This window comes from Vanellus vanellus, assembly GCF_965231255.1.
Source record: "Vanellus vanellus genome assembly, chromosome: 18".
Classification (NCBI taxonomy): Eukaryota; Metazoa; Chordata; class Aves; order Charadriiformes; family Charadriidae; genus Vanellus; species Vanellus vanellus.
In genome coordinates this window covers 10,094,864-10,119,963 of record NC_138923.1, presented here as the reverse complement: position 1 = coordinate 10,119,963, position 25,100 = coordinate 10,094,864, and the positions used below count along the sequence as shown (strand labels likewise).

Sequence of the window (25,100 nt, the reverse complement as noted above, 5' to 3'; positions counted from 1 at the left end):
ACAGTGGATGAAGGATATTATATTTCTTAGAGGAAAGAGGACATTACTTTGTCTAGGTCTCTGGAAACAAAAGCAATGCTCTCTACACCTTCCCTTTCAAGGGCAGCATACGGAGAGAAAAAGAAGTGTCCCAGATAAACAAAGTTCAAGATTCCAGCAACTTACTGGTAGCATTGCCCAAGCAGATGGAGTGAAAACTGGAGAGCAGTGCACGTTGTACGGACATAAAGATGCCATCAGCATCTTCAGAACCCTGGATCCTACCTGTGAACTTAACAGAGAGACCTGTGTGCAAAATTGTTCCAAGCAGACCTCAGACCCGCTGCTTCCTTCTGCCTGTGAGCTTGGAGCTCTGGGTTTATGTGCAGAAAATGCGTAACCTGCAGAAGAAGAGGTAGGGGAGGGCTCAGGCGTGTGCTGTGGGAGGAACCGGGGATGTAACTTGAGTCTGTCTTTATTCACCGTTTTGCCCTTCTTTTGCCATTCTCTCAGGGTGGTTCACGTTGGGTCTCTTGAACAGCAGATTTCTATCTTCTGTCTAAATCGCCCTTCTGGTCTTTTCTTATGGACAGTTGAGCTATGGCCTTTGGAAGCTGTTGTACATGTAGTGTTTTAGCATGCTTGAGTTTGTTGACCTTTAGTTGGTTCCTCTGCCCTTGGCATTGTGTTTCTGAGTGCTTTTACGCCTGCGGTGACTGAACTGCATGCAGAGTTGCTTCCCAGAACTAGCTCTGGCAGTGGGGCCCGGAGGATGTGGGTGGGAAGGGCAGGTGGGTTTTAGAAGCGGGTTGTGTTTCTATTCATAATTGCTCTCCTTGACTCTTGTCCCTTTATGTAAAGGCAGTATGGGCTTGGCGGAGTGCGATGGAGAGAAAAAGCCTCCTCTCCCTTCCCCTTGTTTGCTTAGGTCCCAAACAGAGCAGTGATGTTAATTAGATAAGTCAGATACTCTGCAAAGCAGCCTGTTCAAGGACAAACAGATTTTAATTAAAGGCTCTGCACACGGGAAGGTCATGTCACTGCATCGTGCCTGAACAGTTACTATGGGAACACCGGGAAAGCACCCAGAGCCTGTGAGCGTGTGCAAGTGTGTGCGAGTGTATCAGAACGCAGCCCCCGAGGCACAAATTTCACTTCAGGTTATGTTCCGCTGGCAAATGTGGCCTGAGCAAGATGCCACCCTTGGAGTGTGTAGTAGGGTTTTGTTGCTGTAGGATTTTCTGTGTTGAGGGCATGGGCAACCTCACTTCAAGCTATTCAAATCACACAAGTTTGATCTGAGCTAGACTACAACGCCATGAATTAGGGAAATTGGTTTCCAGCTCAGTTTTTAGACTGTTTACAGTTGGTGAACTCAGTTTCTTAAAGCAAACCTGGATATTGGGGGGAGTTTTGTATTGAAATTTGAACTGAAATTATTCTGACATTTGCTTCTGTCTCTCCCGTCTTCTAACTGGAATCCAACATTAAGTCCTGCGATAGTGGCTCATTCCTGCATTTCAAGTCCTTTCAAGATTCATCACTGCTAGGCTGCCCGAATTTAATCTTGCTATTTGAGTATAAGGTGTTCCTTGTCTTTCTTCAGTCTCAAACTTTCTTTCAGCTGTTTGGGATGTACTGGCGGAGACGTGTCAATACCTGATGATGACACTAGATAACCACTCTAGTGATCCACAAACCAGCCTTGGGACTGATGGAAGTTTGGTATGATCCCTAAATGTGTGTCTCTAATTCAACATGCTGTAGCAGAAGCTCGTTCTTGCTAATTTTCGTGTGGTCCAGCAAGAAGATCAGTAGAGAGAAGCTAAAGGTTTTTAGTATTCACAGTCTTAATGTTTTTATTTCCCTATGAAACAGACGTTGAGGCAGTGACTGATGCTGCACTGGCACCACAAGCAGCCTTCTTGCGCCAGTGAAATAGCCACTCCAATGCGGGCTTTGCAGTGAGCTTGAAATCAAATATTTGTGTGGGAGTTTGAGGTGGGAGCTCAAATGAACTGCTTCACAATCCTGTTCTCCCTCTTGTTACTTGGTGGTTTTGGGGACAAATGAACAGTGAGACAGGAGAAGTCACAAGTGTGTTTGGAGGGAGAGTCTGAAACCAGCTATTTTGCCCTTCTTTTGTTTTGTTTTTCATTTGGACAGCCCTTGTGGGTTGTCCGGCTTTGGAGGATGTGCCGTTGGGCTGCCAAGCGTTGGGTGTTTGGAGCCATACGGAGCCAACTCAGCAGGGAGACTGCCAGGCAAATAGGGTTGGATTTTTAGATAGTTTATGTGCTGCTCATAGAGGGAACTGGCTTTGTTTCCTGGCAGCTGAGAAAGCGCCATTCTGCCTGTTTGTAGGAAAAACGTATCAGGGTTGGTATTTCATACACGCAGCTCCCCGTGCCCCTTCGTGGCAGGGGGAGGTGAGTGCTGCATGCAGACTTGGGCAGAAGATACTGGAGCACAGATTTGGAGCAGGAGGATCTCTGCCCTGAAATCAGTGCATGCGGGGCACGTGTGGGTGCGTGGTGGCAGGTAGTGTCCTCGGGGAGAGAAGCTGGAGCAGCGCGGAGCGCCCCGGCTTGGCTGGCACACCTCAGCCTTGGTCTGCTGAGACCCCGGTTGCAGGGGCCATCGCAAGGGTGGCTTCGGGGGAAACATCTTCTAGGGCTCAGCAGGAAAGCGCTACGGGAGATGTCAGCTGGGGTGCTGCTGTTGCAGTGAGGATGAACGAGTTGTTCTCTTGGTCTGGGTACCACAGTTAAACTTCTGGCAAGTGCTCTTTGCCTGAGAACAGAATAGAAACCCCATTTGGCCATGTAGTATCTCTTGTCTGACCCTTACTTCTCTAACTCTGGACAAGTGAGCTATGTTTTTTCTGAGCAGACGTCCACCTTTGATCTAGATAGATTTGCCTTTTAAAAATACATTGAGCAGAAAGGAAAAAGCCCAAAAGAGCAAAGGAAAGCATCTGAATAGAGGAGCAGGAACATGCTGTGTCCATTTGCCTCGTGAAGGGGCTGACTTGGCAGCAGCCAAGACAGTTCCGCATGTAAGCTTTCAAACGGCTGCTCTGTCCCTTCTGAGAGCTTTGGCTACACATGGCCTAACAGGGACAGCTGTAACTTAGAGAGGGCTTGGTGGAGCACTCAAAGGAGCACCGTTCCTTTCTCTTGAAGCAGTACCGCTGGTCTTGCTCCTCTCTGCTGGCTCACAAAGTGCTCGCACTGACAACACGGCGTGTGCCAAAGGTGTCAAGAAATGCACGAAAGCTAGCCTGGAGGCTAACGTGCAGAGCGCCCTGAGTGGAAAAAGTGACAGCAGGAGAGTTAATGAAAAGCAGACATCGAGCGCTGGAAGCTGCTCAGCCAAGAAATTCTGCACAGTCCAGGGTTTTCTCTGGTGTCCAATAAAAATGTGTTAGAATTTGGCTACCCTCTCTGTTACCCCAGGGGAAGCGGTGCAGGCGTGAATAGCCTGGGTACGTGGCTTCTGCGCTGTGCACCACCTGGAAGACAAACAGATGCCGTGTTACTCTTGCGATGCGAATGTGGGGTTTGAGAGCTGGCAGCCCTGAGGTGGTTCTCCAAATTCCTACTGGGAACCCAGGGGCTCCCTTTGGCCACTTGCTCCTGTGTCTCATGCCTAGGGGGCTGGTTTCTCAGAGGGGCTGAGTGCCCCCCATGTCCACTGAAAGCTGGTGTCCACAGCGCTGAGGTGTGCCAGCTGCGTGTCCCAGAGTTGTTATTGCCCAGTGTTTGACCTGGGGCTGGTGCTTGGGGCTGAATGCAGAGAGGCAGCTGCTGCCTGGAGGGGGGCTCCCTCCAATTTTGGTTCTTTTTTGGAGTTTTCTTCTAGTACTGCGAGTAATTAAAGGTGTACAGTGAAGTAAACTTTTTAACCATTGCATAGCAGCGTGGGTGCAGTGCAGTCTAACTCCTCTAGAAATGATGGTCTTGCTTTTGGCAGAATGGAGGCATCCTGCCTGGAACTGGCCCTGGAAGGAGAGCGCTTGTGCAAGGCTGGGGACTTCAAAGCTGGGGCAGCCTTCTTTGAAGCAGCGGTGCAGGTGGGGACAGAAGACTTGAAGACTCTCAGTGCCATCTACAGTCAGCTGGGCAATGCCTATTTCTACCTAAAGGAGTACTCCAAGGCCCTGGAGTACCATAAACATGACCTTACCCTGGCCAGGTAAGCTTGTCAGTGGTGCTTCTTCCTAATCAGACACAACCTGTCAGGGCTCGAGTGAAGGCAAGTCCTATGGGGTCTGAACCTGGCAGCCTGAAGGAATCTGCCCCAGAAATAAGCATCCAAAACTAGCCCTGAGGCATGGGCTGACTGTCTTGTGGAGAACTTGGGAGGCAACAAGAATGGGCCAAGCACCTTCAGAGTGGGGAGGTGAAGAAAGGGTGTGAGGAGGGTGCTTGGAACAAGAGCAGGGCAGTGTCCGGTTCTCCTGTCCCCAGGTACTCATTGTAAGTACACCTGAAGTCATTAGAGCAGCTTGCCTGAGACAGCAAAACACAAGAACCTGTCTCTAAAATTGAGAGAGCTTGTCTGAAGCACTCCAGTCAGGTGTGTGTGCTGGGAACTGCTGGATGTGGTGTACATACCCCCAGTGCTCACTGCAGCTTGAATTCTGCCTCCAACAGTTGGTGAATAATAGTCTGTGAGCTCTTTAACACCTCTCTTCCTTCCTCCGGTCATCTTGTAGAACCATTGGGGACCGCATTGGAGAAGCCAAGGCAAGTGGCAACCTCGGGAATACGTTGAAAATACTTGGGCAGTTTGATGAAGCTGTCGTTTGTTGCCAGAGACACTTGGACATTTCTCAGGAGCAGGGAGACAAGGTAATTGGTTCATGGCATCCAACAGGAAACATTTCCTAGCTTTAAAATAATCTGTTTGCAAATCAGTAAGCGTGATAGGGTAAAGGTGGGTTTTGGAAGGAGGTGGAGCGTAAAGTTCTCCCTTCTGACTGCATCGCAAGTCTTGTGCTGCTGCCACTAACAGCTGCCATGACAGTGAAGGATGGGAAAGAAAAATGTGGGCATCCTGGCTTTGGCCAACTCTGCCCAGCAACGGAAAGGTCCATACTGGGATGTGAGGTGTAATACCTTGCTGTTCCCTGTTCTTCATCCCTTTTAGGTAGGTGAAGCCAGAGCACTCTATAACATAGGAAATGTTTACCATGCAAAGGGAAAGCACTTATCTTGGAACATGGCCCAGGACCCAGGCTACCTGCCTCAAGAAGTCAAGGAGACGCTGCAGAAAGCTTCAGAATATTATGAGTAAGTATTCAAGCTTGGCCAACCCTTCCTCCTGCAGGGAACAGGGATGGTCAGGCATCAGCAATTGCTAAAATGCACATAGATACACCTTTGCTGAGCTCATCCGGCTCAGATCATAATCTGTATTTGTGATATTCCTGTTCTGCTGGCAGCTTTCAGGGTCTGCGGGTTAGCTGAGCTCTGGTAACCATTAGGCTAATGACAGCTGTATGGGGTGCAAGACAACAATTTTTACCGAGTCCTTTTGGAAGCATTTCTCATAGGGGGGATTTGTTTCCTGGGCCACTGAGGATGTGGGAGCTCTGGAAGATATTTGTCGCAAAGAATGAGACTGTGGGCTCAGCGTTGTTGAAAATCAGGCCACCGAGTGAGATTTTTTCATGTTGTAATGAATTAGGAATATTCCCTTGAGATGCTGAGATATCATGGCAAATTAATCTCAAGGAAGGTGGGAGAAGGACTGCAAGCTTTTATAAAATTAGAGCTAAAATTCATCCTGGCATTGCCTTGGTAAAACTCAGTGTAGTTTGAAGTATGATCAACGCAATTAAGTTCAATAGTCTGCTCCATCTCAGAGCTGTATTTGGAAGCTAAACTATTAGCTCCTGTAGCCCCTGCTGCTCTCTGCTGGCCTTGATGGGAAGGATCCCTGCGTGTCTCCATTGCCGGGCCACCAACAGAGACTCTCCTTCGCTCAAGGGAAGAGGCTTTCCCTTGAAGTTCTGGTTGTCCTTCTCCTGCATCTGTAGTTTATCTTGCTTGTAACATCCTTCCCTTTCCTAAATAGTTTCAAAGATCACTCTGATGTCTCATACAGGAAGGTTGTCACTAGGTTTTTGGGCTAATGTTTTTCTCTTTGTATTTCAGCGTTTTGTTTCGATAATGCATTTTTTTAAGTAGCCTTTTTAAACGAAGAGTGACAAGATCTTATATCAGTCTTCGCATGTCTGAGGATGTGATAGCTCATATATAGCTCACCATCCTTTTTCCAAAGAATGGTGCGTGTAGTATGCTACAGTTCAGTGTAGCATACTAAGTGTTAGGTTTCCCTGTGTGTGCTGTATGTGTAAAGGGGGGAAAACACAGTAAAGAAATGCTGGGAAGCTCCATGAGCAGAGCCCTGGCACGGGACTGTGGATCTTGCCCCTCTCCCTGTCCTGCTGTAGGTAATCTCCGTTCTCTGATGCTCCTGGTTCTCCCTTGTAGAGTGAGGTGACCCTTTCTTAGGTAATGTGGGATCCTGTCAGACCGCCGGTGTGTGAGCAGGTCCTGTACACGGCTGCAGGTTGCCTGAGGTTGAGAGAGCAGCAGGGACTTACACCATTGGATCTGCACGAGCTCTTGGAGCTGCAGCTCGCATGGATCACCAGACCTTCGCCTGCCAAGGGATGCACGGGACAGGCGGTTGGGGAGGGGGAATGCCTTCTCCAGGGTTAGCTCTGCTGTCTTTACGGTGCGAGTCTCTTGGCTGTGTCTCACCAGATGTACTGCTCTGACTCCTTTCAGGAGGAACCTATCCCTGGTGAAGGAGCTGGGGGACAGAGCTGCGCAGGGCCGTGCTTATGGCAACCTCGGCAACACCCAGTACTTACTTGGCAACTTCAGCGAAGCTATAGCCTTCCACAAGGAGGTAGGAAACCTCTGTGCCTTCTTTTTGGGGCCAAGGGCTGAGACTAGCCATTGGGGAGCAGCTTTTCTTCTCCCTGTACTTGCTGGGCTGTGGCGAGATGTTTGCCCTCAGCTGTTCTCCCTCCCGTGTGTACCTGGGGGCTCTGGCCCTGTTGTACGAACTCATGCTGTGCTCCAAGCACCATCAGCACCTAAGAGCGGTTTGATGGAAGGGTGCTGTTGGCTTGGAAAATAAAGGAGATATCTCGGGGCAAACTGCAGCTGGGCCCAGCAAAGCTTTTCCGCTCTTAATTTGTAGCGGTCTAGGTTTTAATAAATGCAAGCCATGAATTTAATTAAGCTGCTGAAAGAGCTGTTGATCAGGAATAAATGCTGCTTGTAGAACATAATGACTTTCTGTAAAGCTTCACAGAGGGGTGAGGTGATGCAGTCCCTGCCCCAATTCAGATCCAATTCAGCTTCTCGTTCAGAGTATAATCGGTTTCCTTGCAGCGGAAGGTGCTCAGCACCTTGGGAAGTCAGCCCTGTCACAGCTCTTCTGATTTTTTTTAAATGCTGGAGGACAGCAGCCAGCAGTGCTTTGGGAGAATGGGCTTGGAAAGGGGCAGAAAAACCCTGTGCAGAATTTGGGACCATGAGTGGGTGCTGCGAAGTGGAGAGTGAGAGGTGGGGGGGAGCGTGGGGAGCAGGGGGAGGCGGGAGGAGAGGCAGGGCTGAGGGGGCAGGGCAGGGGTCTGGCGAGCGGCTGCAGTGCGGACGGGGAGATGGAGTGCACACACGTGCGTGTTCATTCTGTGCCATGGCACCGCGCACAGCGACAGCCTTGTTCCTGCACGTTAGTCGGCTGATCAGCTGCATCCCTTCACAGCCTGACCGGCAGCTCTCCGTTCACCTCTCTATTCAGCTGTTGAAGTATGCGCATAACTCCTTTTGCACTTTGCCTAAGGAGATGTGTACTGACCAGGCTGGAGTGGGAGTCAGGGGAGGATGCGATGTTACTTCCACTTTTTCAAAAGCCCTTCTTGATCCTGAATTGCAAGAGAGGGAGAGATTTCCTGCTGCGTCCAGCCCCGATAGGCATGTGCACCACCACCTTGCTGGGTGGGACCTTTGCAAACCCAGAAAAGTTGCTGTGTAACAGAAACCTGGCAATGGCCAGCCTGTACTCACTAATCTGTGTCTGCTGCAGCGCCTTGCTATTGCTAAGGAGTTTGGGGACAAGGCAGCCGAGCGGAGAGCGTACAGCAACCTGGGCAATGCACACATCTTCCTTGGGAGGTTTGACATCTCTGCTGAGTACTACAAGTAAGTGCCAGGGGCTAAGGCAGACTCAGGGCACGTGTTGCCTGGAAATCTTGACCTATTGCAGTGAATTCATAAGCTCAGGGGGATGCAACAAGGGACCTGGAGGACAGTTGCATGTCTGGTGCTCAGCAGTGGCGAGTAATGCAGCCACCCGACAGCCTGCAGCGTGTTACAGGCATCAACTTCAGTGCATGCCAAAGCGGTGATTTTCCTGTTGTCGTGCAGAAGTGCCCTGCAGTGACCAGGTTTCTTCATTTCTACCTGTGCCATGCAGGAAAACCCTCCAGCTCTCCAGACAACTCAAAGACCAAGCAGTGGAAGCTCAGGCTTGCTACAGTCTTGGAAACACATACACGCTGCTTCAAGACTACGAAAGAGCGATTGAGTACCATCTGAAACACCTGGTGATAGCCCAGGAGCTGGGAGACAGGTAAGGGGCTGCCTCAGGAGACGGCGTTTCTGCTCTGGTGGGCTCAGAGCATTGACCCTTCCCTGTTGATTTATTCTCTACTGCTGGGGCTGAAGAGCAATGACGCATATTCTTAAAAGTCTTTAGAAATCTCTCAGAACACAGGGCTTAGTCCAGTCACGTGTCAAAAACATAACATGATTGACACCTTTATCATGTCGTTCAGACCTGGAGATTGTGCCCTTAAAGCTATGTCTGTGTGGGCTGAGTGAGATTTCTAATAAGAGGTACTTCAAGAAAATGCATTGTATTCAGTGCTTTGCCATGAGGCTCCTGCTGTTTTACCCCAGAAGGGCCCCTCTAAAACTCTCTCAAGTTCATAAAAATTGTGTCTTCCTTAGAAAGCGTGTGGTTAGGGCATGCACGCATACATACGTGCCGCTTTGTCCTCTTACATGAGGATGATGCTGGAAACGTACATGTAGAAACAAATGATGTCACCTAGAGCATGGGAAGCTGATATATTTTGCTTCTTGGCCTCGTTCCTGCATTAGGAGGCTTGGCCTCTTTTTTTTTTTTTTTTTTTTTTTTTTTTGAGATGTTGGTTCTTTTCTCCTGGATACAGCCTCTGTGATCCTGGAGCCTTCTTGCAGTTTAAGTGACTTTACAGGCACCTGGTTCAGTGGTACTGCTGATGACACTCGAGAAGCTGGGTGTCCTCCACTAGATGGAGCAGAGAGACTAAAATGGGAGCTCTGTGCCACTATCTGGGCAGTATCTGCTCAGAGAAGGTATAATCCCACCCAAGGGTGAATCATGCTGTGGGGGTGCAGGCCTGTGGGCTCCTGCATTTCTGGGAACACACCCTATGAGCAGAAGGTATTCAACAGGGTGACAAGAAAAATGTTTAAATGCTGATCAACCCGCCCAAACCTCTGAAAAGGGAGTTGCAGTCACGCTGAACCTCCCCCTGCGCCCCCATGTGCTTTTTTTATCCCATCGCCCCCCACATCTGCTCGCTTGCAGAGCTGAGCAGGCTCTGATGAGCGGTAGGTCCCTGCCTGCTTCTGCAAACAAGTGGTGGAACCTGCTCCGGAGGCACCCGGGTGTCTGGCTGGGGTGGGCTGCGCTCGGGGGCCGGGGGCGAGGGATGCCCAGGGCAGGTTTCACATTCGCCCGCTTTCTCTGGCTTCTGAAAACAAGAAGCAGCAGCCTGGAGGCATTGTAGAAACAGGTCAAGATTTGCTTGGCTGTTGCACGCGGTTTTGGTTTGTGCATGCGTCCCGGGTGATGCTATGCTGGTGTTCAGCAGGAGAACGTTGCATGCCTGCCACGGTCTCTCCTTGCCATCTTCTTGCCAATTTAGCTCTGGGCTGTTGTGGAACTAAAGGGCTGGATGGTACACGTCCTCTTGATGCACTGTGCATCTCCGGAGAGGAGTCCGTGCTGTGCGCGGTGGAAGCTGGACAGGAGTTCTGGCTGCTGCTCTCGGGCGGTGCTCGCAAATGAAGCCAAACCATTCTGGGCTGTTGCTATGCTGCTCAGCTTTTTGCCACTGTGGGTGCAGGTACACTTCTCATCCCCTGATCTTACTGACCTCAGCATAAGAAGGGTTTTAAAGATGTACGCTGTGTTTAATTTTCCTTTGTAGAACACTCCTGTAGGTGCAAGCATCGCTAGGAGGCCTGGCCGTCGGCGCTCTCGAGGAGGCCCTGAGCGGGCGGCTGTGCTGCTGGGTTGGGTTTTGCCCAGCATTTCTGTGGTTGAGAGTTTCCTGTTTTTCAGGGTGGGAGAAGGAAGAGCCTGCTGGAGTCTGGGAAATGCCTATGTCTCCCTGGGGAGCCATGAACAAGCTTTGCACTTTGCAAGGAAACATCTTGAAATCTCCCAAGAGGTAAGAGAAGCTGGTTCAGATCAGAGGGAACCAGTCCCCCTGTTGAGACACTTTATTTTATGTCATATAAGTTATATTACTGTAGTTCTCTTGCTCTGACTGCTCTGGGAAGCCCTTATCTATGTGCTGTTTCAATGGTGTCTTTAAGAACTGCAGAGCCTGGCTGGAAAATATTCTTTTTATGGGAGGCTCCCAGCCTTCCCCTTAATTACAGCTACTACATTTGCTGTACACTGCTCTTAACTGATATTCCTGGGTGAGGAAAAACCTGGGGACTAGTTGTCTCGTCTGCTGGCCAAGGTGGTGTGTGCCCAGCTGCTGTGAAGGAACTGGGATACTTCTTGGTGTCCACTCTGTTAGTAAGACCCCCCTTTCCTGAGCAAAAGGCTGTGAGATCCTGACTGAGATGGACCTTGTGATTCCAGCTGTAGTCTGACTCAGTTTGCTGGCAAGTTAATTACCTGGAGAAAACAAGGCCAGCTTCTACGTAGTGGTTGGGTGCTCTGAACCTGCTATGCTCTGTACTGCAACAGAGTGTTCCTCTGACAAGTTATTTCTTCTCAGTGAAGCTGGCGGGGGGTCCCAGCTGTGAGGTGGTAAACTCTTGCATTGTTCTACTGCAATGGATTGCAGGTGCTGGGCAAGCACAGCCTCAAGCCCTGTACTGCTGCCGCACCATTCCGGGTTTCGTGCGTGCAGCTCCTGGTTTCTGCAGATGCGCTTGCCCAGCGAGCTGCAGCTTTCCCAGTGCAAAAACATGGCATTTTTAGGTGGCTCAGAAGCACAGAAAGCAAGAATGCCATTGTTTGCTCTTTGCAGTGTATTATGAGGAAATCAGCCGTGGCCTCTTTAGTCTTCTCCAGATGAAGAAATTGCCCTATTGAAGCACTAATTGAAATCACCAGATGCAAATGCTTTGTGTGTTCTCCTGCCTGTCTATTAGGTTGGCTAAATCTTGGGGTAGGGCTGACATACCAGCCTTATTATGTATTTAATTATACTTATCAGACATGCAGAAGAAATACTGTTCTCTGGCCCTGTACATTTTAGGACAAATTAACTTTTCCAGCTTTAGTCTGCTAGGACTGTTGCAGCGTGGGGCTGATTACTCGGAACCAGATGGCAGCTCGGCAGTGTGCAGTGCAGATGAGGGGTGATGAGAGGACAGGAGCCGTAGTGGTCCTGGTGGCTTCTGGGGGTGGAGGGGAAACCCGACAGGATGGGGGTTCACAGCGGTGTTCCCATTCTGGGGTGATGGCTGTGATTACAGGGCACGTCAGGAGTGGGTTCCTCATGGCAGGTGGCTAATAAACTTTTCCCCATCGTTAATTACGGAGCAGTACAGAGACTGTCCGCTTGTGAGGAGAGCCTGCATTAGCTGCTAGCAGCTAGTGATTCTGTTCTAAAGCTGGTTTTATTTCAGCCTTGGGAACCAAGTGAGCTCCTTGTCCTGTTGTGGCGAGCACCAGCGTTTTGCCAAGGAAAAGCCTAGTGAAGTTAAACCTTTGCACGCTAATGCATTTGGCTCCCTTCCCATCGCCCTTTCCCCCTTCTACCCTGACATAAATCTGATGGTTATATTTGAATCCAAATGAAATCTGCACAGGGTATAAGCACATTTGGAAGCTGCTGCAGGCCGATCTGAGGTTACTGAAAAATTTCTTCTGAAACAGCTGGAGTGAGGGATGTATACCTAAAAACCTGCCCCAGCTCTGACACTGCTCTGGAATGCCTTTCCCATCCCTGCGTGTGGCAGAAGACAGGGCTCTGCTATGGTGTGTGTGGTAGGTCCTGCCAGGGTACTCCTCTGATGATAATGGGGCCTTGGAGAGGATCTGGAATGAGTGGGAGTCAGCAGCATTGAACAGAGCATCAAGGACTGCGAGACCTAACCAGGACATAGTAATTTCTCTGGAGATGATGCGAACAGCAAATCTCTTGTAATTGGCGGGGGATTTATGCCTGATGATAAGCTGTTTGATCTGCCTCCCTTTACTAGCTCTTGGGGCTTCATCGTAAATAATGTGGGGATTTATGATTCTGTTCTAGGGTGGCTCACCCTGCAGTCTATCTCGAAGGACCACAGAAGAGCTGTTGCAAGGTGGTTAATGGGGAGTCAGGCTGCTGCAAGGGAACGGCCAAGGTCTTCCTCTGTAACAGAGGCTGCTGTTCCTCTAGAGATTAGAGGCTGTTTCTGAGTGACCTCTCTGTGCTCGCTGGTGATAGCACAGTAATTTTCTTGTCTGGTTAAACTTTGAAGATGGCCCAACAGCATGTCTTTTAAGTCCCTATTTTAAGTAGCAGGAGCCACTGGAAAGATCTCTTCCTGAACATGTAACATAGTCTTTCTCAGGCTCAGTGAGAGATGGGAATTTGGAAAAACTTGGACTCCAAAAGATTTTTTTGGAGTCTTGTGTGGGTAGATCACTAGGAACAACTCAAAGCTGTGTGGACCTGAGCCAGGAGAGACGGGCTTTCAGAACATCCAAGCCCTAAGTGTGACACTGCCCACGTGGCTGATAGTAGTGTGGCTGGCGGGTGCTCAGGAACTATGGAAATATTGAGGAAGGGGGTTGAGAGTTTTGGGGCTCTCTGCCAAGCCTTATGAGGCTACAGGACAGACCAGATGTCCACGTTTACCTCTGCAGCTCTGCAGCAGTGGGCGAGCTGTGCCCCCTCAATTCCTTGTGCCAAACTCCGCAGAAATGCGTTTTGAGGTGCTGCCAGTACGTAGCACAGCATGCATGGACCCTCTCCCAAATTACCACTGAAGAATAGTTTGGACATTTGCTTTGGCGTTGGAAGCTGAGCTGTATGGTCTCTCAGGGTGTCTCCAGGCTCTCTTCTGGCTGGCTGCGTGTTTGCTTTGATATGGGACTGGCAAACCCTTTGCTAGGGGCCGTTTGCTTAAAGTATGCTGTCTTTTAACCAGCTGCCCTGTTGGCTCACTCTGTAGATCGGGGACCGGAACGGTGAGCTGACAGCACAGGTGAACATGGCCCAGCTCAAGTCGGCCCTCGGTTTGGGCCCCGGGGATGAGGACACGGGTTCAGCTCATCACTGCTCTGGCTATGAAGCACAAGGTGAGTTTCGGGGGCTTTTGCTGGCATTGAAAGGTCCCATGAAAGATGCGGTATGGTGCATGGGGAGGGGGAGGTGTGGGCAACACGGGAGGAAATATGAATGTCAGAGCAAGATGAAGCTATCGAGTACCTTTACCAGAAAGACTATGGTATGTTTGCTCTGTGCTTTCCACAAGCTGCAGGGAAGGATCCGCCCCAAAAAGGGCCCAGAATGAGTTAATGGAATTAATCTGCATTGGGAATGAAATTCCATGTGCCAAGCAGCAAATCGGCTTTTGTCTCTTTTAAAGCTCTGCAGGGCCCTTTTAACTGATTTGACTGATAAAGCAAGCTTTCAAAAGGTGACTGGCAGCAATTTTTGGCTGCTCTTGTTCTGATTAGCACCCAAGGAACAAGCATGCAGCACGGGCTTGAAGGCAGGTTGTGAGCATGAGCACGCTGGGTGCTGTGGCACCCCCGGAAGACCTGCAGTGATGCCCAACTAGGAAACCAAGATGTGGCAAGACTTGGTTACACGCCGCACTGGGACCCAGGTCGTTCTGCCTCTGCTCCCCAGGGAGCAGGAGAGCACAGCTGGGTTCTCGCCACAGCGCGGTCACCCTGCCAGCCTGACGTGTGTCCCCAGCGCGGGGACCGTCTGCCTGTCCTGGAACTGCCCACTGCAGACATTTGTGGGTGCCTGGCACGGGGCACTTCCAGCTGGTTGCTCTGTCGCTGTGGACAGACTTATTAATTCTCACAGACGAAACTGCATCCCGGGAGGTGTCGGCTGATTAAATATGACCTTGTTTAGCGCAAATGTGTTTTCTCAGGCGGTGCGTTCTCTTTCCTGTTGGTAGAACTGGCGTAGAGAAGATGATGCTGGGGTTGAGGCACGGTGTTCCGGGCGGGAGAAAGGCTGTCTGCGTGCGTTTGCTCTCTGTATTGATGTTGAAGGTGTAGCAGGCTACGTCAGTGCTAAATCTCTTCCTGAGAAGCGGAGCTGCAGGCGAGGGAGCCGGCGTGCCCTGCCGTGCCCCACCGGGTGCTGCACTGGACCTGAGCTGTCTCCTCAAAGGCCGCGTGGACCACAACGGCTGCCCCAGCCTCCTTCTGCACGTCAGGTCCATCTTTATAACTGCTGGGAAACTTATTAGCTCGGGCCTTCTGTTCATTCCTGGCACCTCGTTAGGGGCTTCCTTTTGGCCAATTATTTCGCTCTGAAAAGGGAACAGGAAATTAACCTTGATGTCGCTGCTGCTCCTCGGACAGTGAAGCGTGGAGGAAACGAGCTGACAGGGTGCCAGGTCCCCGGGGCTGGGGAACGGAGGGGTGCAGGAGGGTGCCAAGGGCTGCCTGGGCATGAGAGCACTGCATGCCGAGACACCTTTGACGGGCTGCGCGGGCATATTCGGTGGAAGAGTTGCAATGGGAAGGAGTTGGGCCAGGTTTATCTGGGAGAGGGGCTCTGACCACATTGCACGGCCAGGAGCGCTCAGCCTTTTCTTAGCCGGAAATAATTTTTAAAAAGTAAAGCAAAGGGAGTCTCTGCTCTCATAACACGCTCCCCATTGAATCTCAGCTTGAATGCAACCTGCTATGGACGGGTCTGGTGTCCCACTGCAGGTGGGACAGTGTAACTTGGGGGTCAGGGAGGGTCTTGGTCCAAGGAGAGCCAAGCCTGGCTTGTGGCAGTGTCCCCCACCCGGGCGGTGACACAGCCCCACTACCCCCCTGTCACAATCCCACCAACCGCATGATACCGGGAGAGCGCGTGGCGCTGAAGGGTTGGGGTTTTTTTGCTGAAGGCACGTGGCAAGCCTGGTCGGTCACTGGGCTTAACGCGGAAGGTGAGGCAGGGCAAGGCAGAGCCAGCGTGTGGCCCACGGGCCGCTCACTGCCCTCCGGTGATCCAGATGTGCCTGTGCTATGTTAACATCTGGAGCCAGTAGTGATTTTTCTCTCATCTGACAGAGCCGGAGCCATTCCGGCCTGCGTGCGTGGTCGCTGGAGGGTGGAAGGGGGGGGGGGGGGGTGAGCAGCTGTAATTGGGCAGTGTTTGCTGGAGGTTGCAGTGACCTCGTTAATCTGTGGTGTCATTGCTCACGTTCCCAAGGCTGGGGCTGTTGTCAGCAGAAGGATAAAGTGTTCTCTGGAGGAAAACCAGCAAGTGACTGAAGTTTGCAGCGCAGGGAGGGAGGGACCACAGTGCCCGGGGCAGGTTCCCTTCAGACTGGGGCTTCCCCAGCCAGCGGGACATGGGGGGTGCTGCCCCTCGCTGGGTCCTGGGAACCTGCCGGGGAGGTAAAAATCAGCTGGGGCTGTGCAGCAGCATCTTGCGCAAGGAAGGGAGCACGAGTGTTGCAGTGCTTAGCCACGTGCGGGCTCTGAAGCATGAATCTCAGGTGGGAAAGGTGCTGTCCCTGTCATGTAGAGATTTGGAGAGAGGACGGGGCTGCACGGCAGCCTGCAGAGAGGAGCCAGGCTCACTTGGTTTCTCCTTAGCTTTTATTCTGGCTTCAGTTCTCTTATTCTGAACTTCAGTGGAGGATAAGAGAGGCTACCAACATGTCTCTGAGCCCTTGAGAAGAAGGGAGATGTATTTAATGGCTGCCAGGAACTTTAGTACCCTTCTGTGCACCTATTAAATGATTAGAAAAGCATAATTATTTATATTATTAATAGCAGCAATTTGCAGCAAGAGGAACATCTGCTTCTGTAATAGGAAGCAGGTGAGAGAATTGAGATTCAAGTTGACTTCTGAACCAGAGTGCCTTTCAATGTCAACAAATCTCATGGCGAGGAGAGCTTGCAATTTTATTTTTTTTTTTTTTCTGTTCAGATTATTTTCCCTGCTTAAGGTTAGAAAATGCATATTCATAAGGATGCTAAAATCATCTGATGGGGCAAGCATGTTATAAAACACGTTAATTTCATCAAGCAGGTAGAATAAGGTTTCACAGCAAACTTGAGTTCTGGGAAAATCTGTACCGTTGGCTGAGAAACTGTGAGCCAGACCCATCAGACTGTGATGTCCTTCACAGGTTACTTCTGCTTCTAAGTCTTGGGCATTGCCCTCCGCTGGGGGCCTGGAGGAGGAAGGAGTGTCTGATGTTTTCCTATGCTGTTTTGGCTCCTCTTCCTGAGCTTTTTGTGATTTTAATTAATATTCTGAGAGCCGTTGGACGTCAGAAGACAAAGCTGGAGGCCGGGGAAGTGGGGCAGTGCTGCAAAAGTCTTGTGAAAGCAACGACCTTGTCACGAAACGCAAACACAGAGAGCTTAAAGCAACAAACTAAAAGAAGCTAGAGAGCAGCTAAAACATGAACCAAATAAACAGAGGCTGTGTCTGTTTCTCCAAACACCCAAAAATGTGGCCCTGAAAACTGGTCTTGCCCTCTTTCACACACCACAAGTTAAGCATTGAGTACTGGTTGGCTTTTGCCTTTGAAGGGAAGTAAGGGAACTCGCTGTGCCTAGAAGGGAGTTGTTTTGCAGGGGCAAAGGCAATCATAGACTAGTTTAGGTTGGAAGGGACCTTAAAGATCATCTAGTTTATCCCCCCTGCCATGGGCCTCGTGAACAAGAAGTGCTGCCTGGTGCTGGGAGATGCCCCACGGTGCAAACAGCCGGCTCTGCCCTTGGCACAGCTGCCGGCTGCGGGGTGGGAGCGCTGGCTGCCCTTTTCTAGATCAATTAATTTGGGCTGAGGTTGCGGCATCTGCTCAGCAAGGAGTTGGCTGTGCCGAGTGCTCGGGGGTAGCAGTGAATCGGGAGCACGGAGCTGAGCCCTTCCTAGCCCGAGCCCGGTGGCAGTGCCTGCCTGGGCTGTCCCTGGGTCTCTGGTGTACCCTGAACAGACCGCAGCCTTGCAGCGTTCCCCTCCTCAATTATTCCTCGTCAGCTCTCCCCTCTGGAGGCTGGCACTGGCCAGGGCAGCCTGCCAGCCTCCCGCTGGGAGGGAGCGTGGGGAAGGGAGTCCCCCACCACCAAGGGGGTGGGGGTGCTGGACAGAAGGCAGAGAGCAGCCCCAGCCAGCCTTTGTGCCTCTCCAAAGGGAAAACTGACTCTAGGCTGCTTTTCTTCCACTCTCAGCGGTGCGTCAGCCTCAGCCGCCGTCTCCGATGGCATCGGTAGCGTTAGGAAACACTGAGCAACACCTCTCCTGGCAGCTGGGTGTAGGTGGGGAGGGATGCAGATGTATCCAGAAGGCGTTGGCACGTAGGTGCTTTCAGAGCATTGTAAGCTGGTTCCTGGCATGGCTTCTGTGCTGTTTGCTGTACGCAGACACTGCTGCCCGGCTGTGCTTAACAAGCTCTGAGGGCAGGAGAGGGCTCGGCCGTGAGCCTGACTCCCCCTGCTCTCTGCACACCTTCTGCTGGAAAAGGGCAGGCACAGGGCGAGTCTGCTGCTTTGGTGTTCGGGAGCTTCTGCGCGGGGTCCTGCTCACCCCTGCGTGAGAGGCAGCTGAGCCTGGGTGGGCGTGAGACCCCTCTTCTTCCTCAGCAGTAGTCAGCTCTGTGTGGCTTTGAATATGGGTCTTTGCATCCTCGGTGCGGTTTTGAGCTTGCCTTCTTCACAGGAATCTTTGAACCCTTGGATCAATTAGACAGGGATAGAAGAAACCCGCTTTTATGTTTCCCAGCCTGTTTGGTTTTGTTTGTTTCCTTGCTTTAAATATCTTTGAAGTATCTAAGAAGTGTTTAGGGCTGCCGAAACATGCTAGAGTGACCAGCCCTCTGTTGATGCGAAGCAGGGAGGGGGCAGTGCTGCTAACCCATGCCAGCCTGGGACGCTGCCCAGGGATGGGGAGGTTCCTTCTCCGTGGTTTGCTCGACCCTTCTGCGAAGGACTGCGCTGGGTGACAGCTGAGAGATGTGGCTCTCGGAGACCAGTGTCCTTCTGATAGTGGGACAACCCTGCTCACTGTGACTGCAGTTTCGGTGTCGCATTTGCCTTTCACTTGGCAGATGAGGACAGGGGGTCACATCGCTAACGGCTTGGGCATGGAACCTGCCCTGTTCTTATCGGTCAGACTGAGTAAGCATAGCAGCAATTGAAATTGCTTAATATTAAGTATCTTCAGCTATATTTGATTTTTCCCAAGAGCTGATGGGCTGCAGCCCAGCCTTTTTTCTTTCTGAAAATGAAAGCCTGAGGCCATGCTGCTTAACTGTACCTGCTTATGCAGGGTTTTGATGGATGAGGTTGTTGACTGAAGCAGAGTAGCTTTTGGCCAAGTGGAAGGCAGAACGCGAAGTGGTCTGGTTGCTTTATTGTGCTCTAACGGATGCTCAGTGGAGCTTTAGCTTCCGAGCTCAGAGGAGTGCTAGCGCAAACGTTCCCACGTGCGTCCCAGTAAGGCACCTGCAGGACGGCGTCCAAAAAGACCTGAGTCTGTGGTGGTCCTTACTGTGATGCTTAAGGGAGCAGGACAGGAAGGACAGGAGTGCCAATTGCATGGAGGGGGGCGCTTCTTGGGTGAAGATTTAGGACTTCTAAGGAAGCCTCTTCATTATCTTTGTAATGAGTCTTTTCCAAATCTGAGTAACCTCTGCTATTACAGCTGGTAAATCATTCCAGCAGCACTTATGGGGGGATGAACCTCTGAGTCATTTGGATTTAAACTGAGTAATTTAGCACTCAGTTCAGACTGCCCCAGTATTGGCTTTATGAAGCTTTAAAATATTCTTCTCAAAGCGTTAAGAAGTATTTAATGTTCTTCTCTCATCTTGCTCTGTACGCGAGTCTCCTTCCCAGTGTCAATGTAATGTACAGCAAGACTTCTCAGCTCCCAGCAGAGGAAATGCTCCAGGACTGGAGGAGGGGATGTTGTGCTAATGAAACTCAGGTGCTTGTGTTATCTCGATGCCAGGGGAGACTGCAAGTGCTGGAAAGGACGATGAGGCAGAGAAGGTACAACGTGGCTTTTGGCAAAGCCATCCATTAAGTCAAGGTACCTCTTGTTGTGGGAGAGCTACTTTTTGGCAATTGTCAGTTCCTTACGTAAATGCTTGCTCCGGGCTGGGAAGCCTGAAGTTCTCTTTGGCTGCAGTTCCAGGCTCCTGCAGCCATCCCAGCTCTGGGGTGTGCTGTCTGGTTCCCCGATGCAGTTTCCACAGACAGTTTCCTTTGGTAGCCAACATGTGGGAAATGCCTATGGTTATGATGATCTTCTCTCTAAAAGTACAGTATTACTATTAGGAACAAGATGCTTCTGCTTACTGCATTTTCTTGGAGCACAGAGGAAGAAAGGGACCGAGAAGAAGAAAATTCTCACCCAGCTAGAATGACTTCTTATCTCTTAAAATTTTTTTTGTATGGATGGCCATGGTCTGCTTTGGCACTTCACTGAGCAAAGCAAGACCCTCAGCATGAGTCACCATCATCTCTTGACTGCCCTTAGGAACCATACTCCTTTGCTCAGCAGCAAGCCTGGCCCCTAGCCTGGCAGGGACAAGCACCCAGACAGCAGACCTTTGCTTAGCAGAGACCTGGCAGCTTGTGGAGGCAAAGCTCATGAATTCCATGTCCATCCAGTGTGGCCAGCCATATTCCGGTAGCTGGAAAGTGCTTGGCTTCGGCAAGCTTGTGACTGATTCACAACAGCATCCAGGAGGAGGGATCAAGTACATTGCCCCTCTTTTTAGAGGATTTTACTGTGAGCGTTTGATCACTGCAATGCTCTGACATGTGTGTTGCTCTTTGTCTTGCCCTCCCTGAGTCAGTGTTTAGGACACAGCTGCAGTAATTGGGCTTGTCTAGCTGCTGGAGATGTTGCCTGTGTTAATCGCCGTGTGTCACTTGCTAGCTCAAACTGAGTTTCTTTTTGATCTCTGCTTGTTCAACACAAGCTGATAACGGAAGATGGGAGGTCATGAGGCTCTGCTAGGCACTGGCAGAGAAAATCCTGCTCTTAGAAGAAAGCCAGGTGTTCCTGCCAAGCCTTTCATGGCTGTTCTTAAATTAGCCCCGAGGTTACATGCCTCCTCCCAACCTGCTCCACCCAGCTCAGTTTATCTCCCAGAAAATCCTCCTGTCCCCACAACTGTTATTCTATTAAGCAGACCATTGCCTCGGGGAGATGATGGTTATAGGAGGCCTCCTCTAACACATGGCTCCAAGCTTCCCACAAGCTCCAAGGCTTGTATTTGACTATCTGTTAGGTGGTGTGTGATTAGGTGCTCAGCATTTTCCAGATCCTGCAAATACGTACCAAAATACTTCATTCTTTGGCCTAAATTGCCAACACTTGTTTTTGCAAATAAGCTTTGTTTCTGCCTTGCTCAGTTAGAGAAAAGCTAATGCACATTGCACATGTGGGGGAAAACGGGAGTCAAAGATGCGCCCAACATCATGGCAATTAGTAATAGTTTGTATGGCCACAAGATGTAAGATGACCTTCTTACTCAAAGACTGCAGCTTTCCTGAGCTACCTTGGTTTTGCCCCCACTGGGGGAAAGTAGCTCCCTTGTGCCATCGCTATCTCCAAGGAGGACTTTTCCTCCAAGTCTTACCTCTTCCATGTGAATTTGAAGGCTCTTCTGGCACGCGGTCCAGAGCGTCTCCTTATTCCCTCTCCCCATCTGAGAAGGCTCTGTGCTAGCTGCTCACCCTGCACGCAGTCAGCCAAATGTCAAGGGGCTCCTGGGTACCGTGTAGATGTGCAATATTGCTGTTATTTTCAGCCAGTTGTTCAGCTGTCAGACTGGATCCTGGAGGATGCAAAACTCGGGTGACACATACGCAAAGCATCTTCTGCCAAATCAGGCAGATGAGCATCTTGATTCAAAAGTAACTTTTTTATTACCGCATATTGTATGTACTTTTTTTTTAAAAAAAGGAACAGTTTTGCCACAGGGGAAAAAAAACTGCAAAATTGTTATTCTGGAGAAGTTTTTTGTAGTGCTCAGGATCTGTCTGGAAGGTTGATATTTGCTCAGCTGTGTGCTGTCTGTGTGCCAATGAATACAGCATGTCAGAGCAAACACACTGGAGCCCGATCTTCCCAGCAGAAGAGGTTTCATTCCTGTCCTCCTCGCTCCCGGTTCTGACAATGGAGAGCTGAGGATGGAGGGCCATGGGACCAACGCGTTCCTGAGGAAGTCTGATGTGACACCACATAGAAAACAGCCTCCCCACAGCTTTCCCTGGCCCTTAGCTATGGATTGGCTTTATTATTTTCACATTTACTATCCTTTCTGTTGTAAGCCATACCTGCTCTTGGCTTTTGTCTACGCCGTGCAGCCAGAAAAGCCCTCAAAAAACTGACAGGGAGAAAAATGCTGTTTTGCCCACCTAGCTGTATTCTCGGACACGGAAGGGGCGGAGCTGTCAGGGTTCCCCTGGTCCTTTCCTGTCAAAAGGATTGGGGGGTAAGCAGATGGTCCTTCCCATGGATCAGCACACCACAGCTTGGTGCCAGCATCTTATGGCACAGTCGTAAATAACTGATATTATTTGGTTTCTCTATTTAGAGAAAAGTATTGTTCTGTCCCAGTAACAACTGGGAAAACAAATACCAGCATTTATCATTCAAGTGCTGGCAATAATAGAGGTCAAGTGGATTTATAGTGCCAGAACCCATTATGTGTTTGAAGACTAATTAAAGCTTTAAATGAGATGCTTGTCCTACCAGACTGCTATTTTTTTTCTCTCCCTTTTTTTTTTTTTTTTCTTCCTTGCTGCTGTGCATGCTTCCTCCCCACCCCCCGCCTTTCCTCCTTGAAGAGTTTGCTGTAATAACGGAGCACGAGCTTGACAGAGCTTTCCTGATTAGATGTCAGAAGCATATGATTTGAGATGCTCGGTGAGCCTATCTCCATGGTCACTTCTGAGCTTGGTTGGGTTTACAAGACCAGTCTTGCACCCCAAACGACTGACTGACTCGCTGGCTGGTCTAATTTAACCATATTGAACAATATTTAGAGTTGTCTGCCAAAATCAAGGTTCTGAAATGCTGGGATCTGTGCAAACGTGGGGAGGCACTGTCCTGGGCTGGAAGAACTCACCCAAAAGACAAGTCAGTATCTCAGTTAATACAGGTACAGAGAGAAATGACCTTTTCATGAAAACGCAGCAAGTGCTTATGGCAAGATTTGTTGTGGTTTTTGGGGTGCAAAGCTTGTGCTCCATGGGGTAACTGTTCCTGCTCAGCTGTGCTGCTGCTCAGCCGGGAGTGCTGGAGGCAGAGGGTGGACGAAGTTGGCTGTACAACCTTTCCCTGTTGGTCTTCTGTGGAGTCCACTGTCAGGTTTAATTCTGCTTCCTCTGGTACAGCCACCCCAGGGGGCTACGGCGCATTCCCGGCCTGCAAATAGAACTGTCCCTCGATCTGCGTCAGGGGGGTTTGCTTCGTCTCAAAGAGGGATGGAGTAGGCAGCTCTCCAAGCTGCTGGAGATGGGGGAGAGCCTAGGAGTTATCAAAGTGCATGTCAGCTTGATGAGAGCTCCTGGCAGGGCTCCCTGAGTCGCTGCTACACATGTTCTGCTCGATCTTGTCAACTCTGACATCTCAGGAGTGCCAGTTGGATATGGAGACTGTCCGTATAGGAACAAAACTCTGCCCAAACTGTCTACCCGGCTTTGCCCTACTCCAAATTTACATGGGATGATCCCATCACCATCCTACAATAAAACACTTCCTTGTGTTTTCTGTGGCCACATCTCCCTTTGTAGCGAGGTACTGCTGGAGAATTTCTGCTGTGTGAGCATTTCTTCTCCAATTGCACCCTGAAAACCAAAGACTTGCCTGTTGGAGGCCCTGCCTGGGGCGCGGGGAGACTCCTTCCCTGTGGAGACCATACTGATCCTGCCCTTCCAGACCGTGTGGAGCTGGTGGCAGATACCTAAGGGCATAGGAGAAGAATGGGGGAAGATGCTGCGCTTGCTGCGTGCGCCATGTCAGCTCTGCTTTAGCCTCTCCGTCAGACATGCAGGGTGCAGTGTAGCTCTACACTGATCAGCTTAAAAAGCCCGAGGAGAGGGGGGAGGATGCACTACCAAACTTCTGGCTGTGAAAGATATTGTAGATAAAGGTTCCTGTATCCATGTCATCCCAGGTAGGACAAGGATGTGCAGAGGGGCCGTCCCCATCTCTGCAGGGTGGGGATGTGAGCGAGAAAAGAAGATGGGTCTGGGTGGGTATCTGACATGGATGTATTGGGTTAGTGTCCCAAAGATGGAAGAATAGGGAGTATTTGTGAGATGGGGGATGCGAAGGAGCCAGGGGAAGCAAGAATGGCTCCTATGCACGCAGGCAAGCACGCGAGCATCGCCCTCTGCTCTGTTGTAGTGAGCTTCCCTCTCCCCGGAGTCCATTGCCTCTCCTCCGGGAGGGAGGTGACTGCTTCACCGACTTTTAAAATACAAGAATGTGAAAACCGTTAAACTTGCCTCAGGAACCAAATTGCAAAAGCAAAAAGTAAAAAAAAAAAAGTCCTAGTTTGTGGTGGTGTGTAGATTGGGGGGGGTGGGGGGAGGGGAGATTTTTGAAAAAAAATATTTAAAAAAGAAACAACAACTCTGAGCCTGAGCAGTGAAAAGAACAACATCTGAGGAGCTCCAGAAAAACAAGGTATGAATACAGCCAGTCAGTAGCGTCGCTCAGCTGATGTTCACAAGAAGGTTTCAACTTGCTCTATTAGAGACCTCAGTAAACCTTAAAGACAGAGCCAGCATTTAGAAATGCCCCTGAGGTTTTCCGTTACTCTGCAGTAGGCTCGGTAAACATGCCAATAAATACTGGAGAGAGAGGAAAAAACCTTCCAGAGGAACAGACCCGGGTTTTCAGCTGCTCAACCTCTTGCATCCACGGCGGCTGTTGCTGCTGTTGATCGGCACTGGGGAGAAAGAGGCAGAGTTGAACTTTTGCTGAGTATTAAGTGGTGCTGAAGGTATTTCTGGGAGAAATGACTTGGAAGAGACCGAAAGTTACGTCTGGAGCCATCTGAGGGAATGTCCTTGTCGGAGAAAGAAAGCTAACGGGACTCCTTTTGTCGTGGGGTGCTTGTGAGTACCGAAATCTCTCTGCTCTACTGGAAGTTGAGTATGTGCAGGCTACCGAGCCTGTCCGCTGTGGCGTAAAGGGGAGAAGCTCCCTCACGGGTGGTTGGAATTGCTGCCTGTGTCGATCTGGTTTACGATAGCCCTGACCGCTAGGTAGCCTCTTAATTCCTCTATCTGCTGGTTTTAATGGTGCTGCTTGCTCCACCTGCGGGACAGCTCGCGGTGAGTGGGGATGGCGGAACCGTGGGCTTTTTGAGAGGCCAGCGTCTGGCCCCGGCGCTGGCTGCGTCTTCTTCTGGAAGAAAATAGCTGAGTTGGACGGCTCTGGAGTCGAGGCTGTAACGCCTGGCTGCTTCCTCTCTCAGCTCAACTGGATGTGAAATCCACATGGTAACAGAGGAACACCAGCATCAAAACAACTGAAAAAGACAAATTGTTCTGCGTGCCCTAATTGCTGGGGTAGTCTCAGCTGACTACGTATATTAAATTAACAAAGGGGAAGGCAGGTTTTCTCAGAT

The 25,100-nt window shown here is 50.4% G+C and overlaps 1 protein-coding gene across 1 annotated transcript in view; it reads left to right on the top strand.

Moving 5' to 3' along the window:
• Positions 1–25,100, top strand: part of GPSM1 (G protein signaling modulator 1) — a gene marked incomplete at its 5' end in the record, with an annotated part of 80,412 nt that overhangs the window by 22,229 nt on the left and 33,083 nt on the right. Inside the window, 8 exons of the mRNA XM_082492449.1 lie at positions 3,955–4,176; positions 4,700–4,835; positions 5,134–5,276; positions 6,783–6,906; positions 8,095–8,210; positions 8,485–8,640; positions 10,405–10,513; positions 13,470–13,596. Of these exons, the coding sequence (XP_082348575.1) occupies positions 3,955–4,176; positions 4,700–4,835; positions 5,134–5,276; positions 6,783–6,906; positions 8,095–8,210; positions 8,485–8,640; positions 10,405–10,513; positions 13,470–13,596 (1,133 nt within the window). The remainder of the gene's footprint in view (positions 1–3,954; positions 4,177–4,699; positions 4,836–5,133; positions 5,277–6,782; positions 6,907–8,094; positions 8,211–8,484; positions 8,641–10,404; positions 10,514–13,469; positions 13,597–25,100) is intronic.